At 43.8% G+C, this 3272-nt stretch overlaps 1 protein-coding gene across 1 annotated transcript in view; it reads left to right on the forward strand.

Annotated features, from left to right (window-relative positions):
- The window catches only part of armc8 (armadillo repeat containing 8), a gene marked incomplete in the record, with an annotated part of 11211 nt that extends 8291 nt beyond the window's left edge, over nucleotides 1-2920 (forward strand). Inside the window, 5 exon segments of the mRNA XM_035676426.1 lie at nucleotides 235-330; nucleotides 502-597; nucleotides 797-869; nucleotides 1367-1460; nucleotides 1557-2920. Of these exon segments, the coding sequence (XP_035532319.1) occupies nucleotides 235-330; nucleotides 502-597; nucleotides 797-869; nucleotides 1367-1460; nucleotides 1557-1590 (393 nt within the window).
- Nucleotides 2921-3272: the final 352 nt, after the last annotated feature.

The raw sequence follows: 3272 nt of genomic DNA on the forward strand, positions 1-3272 counted from the left end.
ATCGGAATCAGAACAACTCTAATTAGTACTTACACCACAAAACATATGTGGTCAGATCCGTCCCAGACTGCCTAAGCAAGTGGTTGTTGTATTTAGAACTGTCTACCTATGATTGGATCACCCAAGACGCATGTTAATACCAGCTCTAACAGGCTCACAGTGTGTGTATGTAACCCAGAGCTGTACGCGTGCATACTGACTCTCCTGCTTACTCTCCACCCTTCATATTGCCAGCACATTGACCAGATCATGAGTTCTCATGGGAAGCAGATCATGCAGGCCGTGACCCTCATCCTGGAAGCAGAGCACAGTATAGAGGTCAAAGAACAGGTGAGCACGCTCACAAGTGGTTGTGGTACAGGATTCATCCTCCAGCTGCAGAGTAGTGTCAGCATTCTGCGGGTGTGATTATAGGCCGTCCTGCTGTAGAGCTGGAAGCACATCATACAGAATTGTTTCCTGAATCAGCTCTGATGTAACTCACTTTTCTTATCTGTCAAGACGCTGTGCATCCTAGCCAACATCGCCGACGGCAACACAGCCAAGGAACTCATTATGACCAATGACGACATGCTCCAGAAAATCAAATACTACATGGTACTGTACATATAATACATCTACTGTAGCTCAGTCTTGTTCTGTGTGTATTGGATGTGTTTGGCGTTGTTGCAGCAGTATGTTGTACCAACTGATTACTACGCTGCTGGGGTTTTTTTCAGTAGTAAGACCATGTGACCTCTGCCTTTGCTCTGGTTTTCCTCGCTTGTAATCTTCCTGACTTTTGCTGTTCCCGCAGGGGCATTCGAATGTGAAACTGCAGCTCGCCGCCACCTTCTGCATCTCAAACCTTATCTGGAATGAAGAGGACGGTAAGAGACATTCAGTTGAGGATGCACTTTAAAGCGTGGAGCCCTGTTTTAACTGAAATTCAAATCCCTCCCATGCTGGACTGAGTCAAACCGGGTCAAGCAAAGCCAGCGAGTGTGTGTGTGTGTGTGTGTGTGTATTGACGAGAGCAGTGCAAAACACCACATCCACAGTTATGTTTTGTGCTGTTGTTGAGCAGTAATGTAAATACGAGCTCTACAGTACACCAGATCATGTGTCTGCCGCTCTGGATGATGATGATCTTCTAGATGCAAAGTGAACTCTAACTATAAAACACAAAAGATTTTTTAGGTCCCCCTTCAGTCAAAAATTAGTAGGGGGTCTTTAAAGAAACAAAAAATCCATTTATGGCCTTTTTGGAATTCTGAACACCTGACCTGGTTCCTTTCAGCACCGGGCTGAAATTGACTTTGTGTTTGCCGATATATGCAGACGTTAAAATGAATCTGTTTCCCTCTCTGCTGTAACGTGTTCTCAGGTTCTCAGGAGCGCCAGGACAAGCTGAGGGAGATGGGCTTTGTTGACATCCTGCACAAACTCACCCAGGCCCCAGACCCCAACCTCAGTGACAGGTGGGTAAGAACAGTTCATCATAAAACACACACCATTGTCATCAAACACTTTGTGAAACTGCTGAGCGGGGTGGACTGACTGTGTGTCTGCGTTAGGGCGAAGACGGCGATGCAGCAGTACCTAGCATGACTACAGAGGAGAGAGATCCCCTACTGCCAGCCTAACTAACAATCGCCGGGAGGACACCTGCCATCGGTTCTTTTGTTTCTTGTTTTGTTTAATCTCGAGGCTTGTTTCGTTGCACAAAGACACCTTTTTTTTGGACCTGTGGCCGGCCTCCCTTCACCTCCCACCCACCACCCAATACCACCGCCTCAAACGTCACCGTGGAGACTCTGAGACCGTGGGTTGTTGGGAAATCAACGGTTAGGAGGGGTTCTCTTGTTTGTCTTTTTCAACAATGAAGTGATTCTTTTTTTCTTTTGGGACTTTGTGATTTGTGATCTTTTGTTTTTTTGGAGTGCAGCAGACTGACACCAGCGCCACTTTGGTGCTTTTGGACTCCCGATAGCTGGAGATTCTGGTCTCAGAGAACCGGACTACGAGGTTTGACACAAGAGCACGGCTGTTGGACAGCAAAGCTTCCCAGTTTTATTTTTTAAATTTTTAATTAATATTAATGTTTTCCTTAAGGCATCACAAAGAAAGGACACATTTGGAAAAACACAGACTGCCTATTTTGAAATTTTGGGTGTTTTCTTTTTTGTGGATACATACCTCGTAAATATATAAATATATATAAATATAACATAAATATATATTTTTGGATTTTTATTTTCCCCTGACCCCTCTGTTTGTTTTCATTCATTCTCTGTGAACCATGATTCTTGGTACAGTAGGGTGAATCCAGTCTGAGACGAGTATGTATCTGACTGTGATCATGGTCTATAGTCTGTAGAGGAGGAAATGTAATTCCCCTGATTTATTTTTTCCTCACCCCTGTGGTTCTGCGTGCGCTGGAGCCCGTCACTTCTGTCCAACATCCTTATGATCCCAATGGGAAACGTAGTTCCAGAGTGCTTACTCTGACCTGCCCGGTTACTAAACAACAGGCATGAGTACACAGAAAACCAGAGATGAGAGGATGCACGCTGTCCTCACCTCTCTACTGAATCGTGCCTGTTGCTGTTTCTGCATTCTCTGCAGTCTGTGTGTGTTGAAAGGGATAAATGAAAGCTTGTGGGTTTCGTTCCTCTGACACGTTCTGAGAAGTGAGCAAGGACAGAGGGGATATTAGGGAATAAAGAAAGAACAATCAGAGACTGGCCCCTGGAGGGTAAGGCACTAGGTGCATCCACAGCAGCAGAAGCAAGTGCTACATTGTGTTTCATCCCTCTATCAATATCATTTCTTCTCCCATCAGGATATTTCTAGAGTGTTGTTCCCTGACATTTCAAACCTTACTCAAACTGATAGAATGAATGTTACCATTGAAAATATATGCAGACCTGAAGAAGGATTTCCTCTGTGTTGCGTCTTATTTCTGCTTGGAAGGTACAAGTACAGTTACAATTAAAGCGTGTGGGACTGTGGGGTTCAGCCTCAAATAAACAAATAAAGTTGTAATCACAACTTTATTTGTCTGCCCTGTTTGAGCATTGAACATTTTACCACTGAGTTAAAGTGATAATAAAATAACCCCCCTACTAAAATAAATGTTTTTAACACTTAACATTGATATTTCCCAATTCTACAACACACTTCTAACAATCTGGATAAAAAAGTAAAAAGCGTAAAACTGTATTCAGCTACAGACAGTTCACGCAAGAGGCAGCTTCATTCTGAGCTGTAGCTAATCATGGATGTATGTG

Source organism: Morone saxatilis, unplaced genomic scaffold (genome assembly GCF_004916995.1).
Source record: "Morone saxatilis isolate NCDOM2014 unplaced genomic scaffold, NCSU_SB_2.0 Contig5, whole genome shotgun sequence".
NCBI classification, from domain to species: Eukaryota; Metazoa; Chordata; class Actinopteri; family Moronidae; genus Morone; species Morone saxatilis.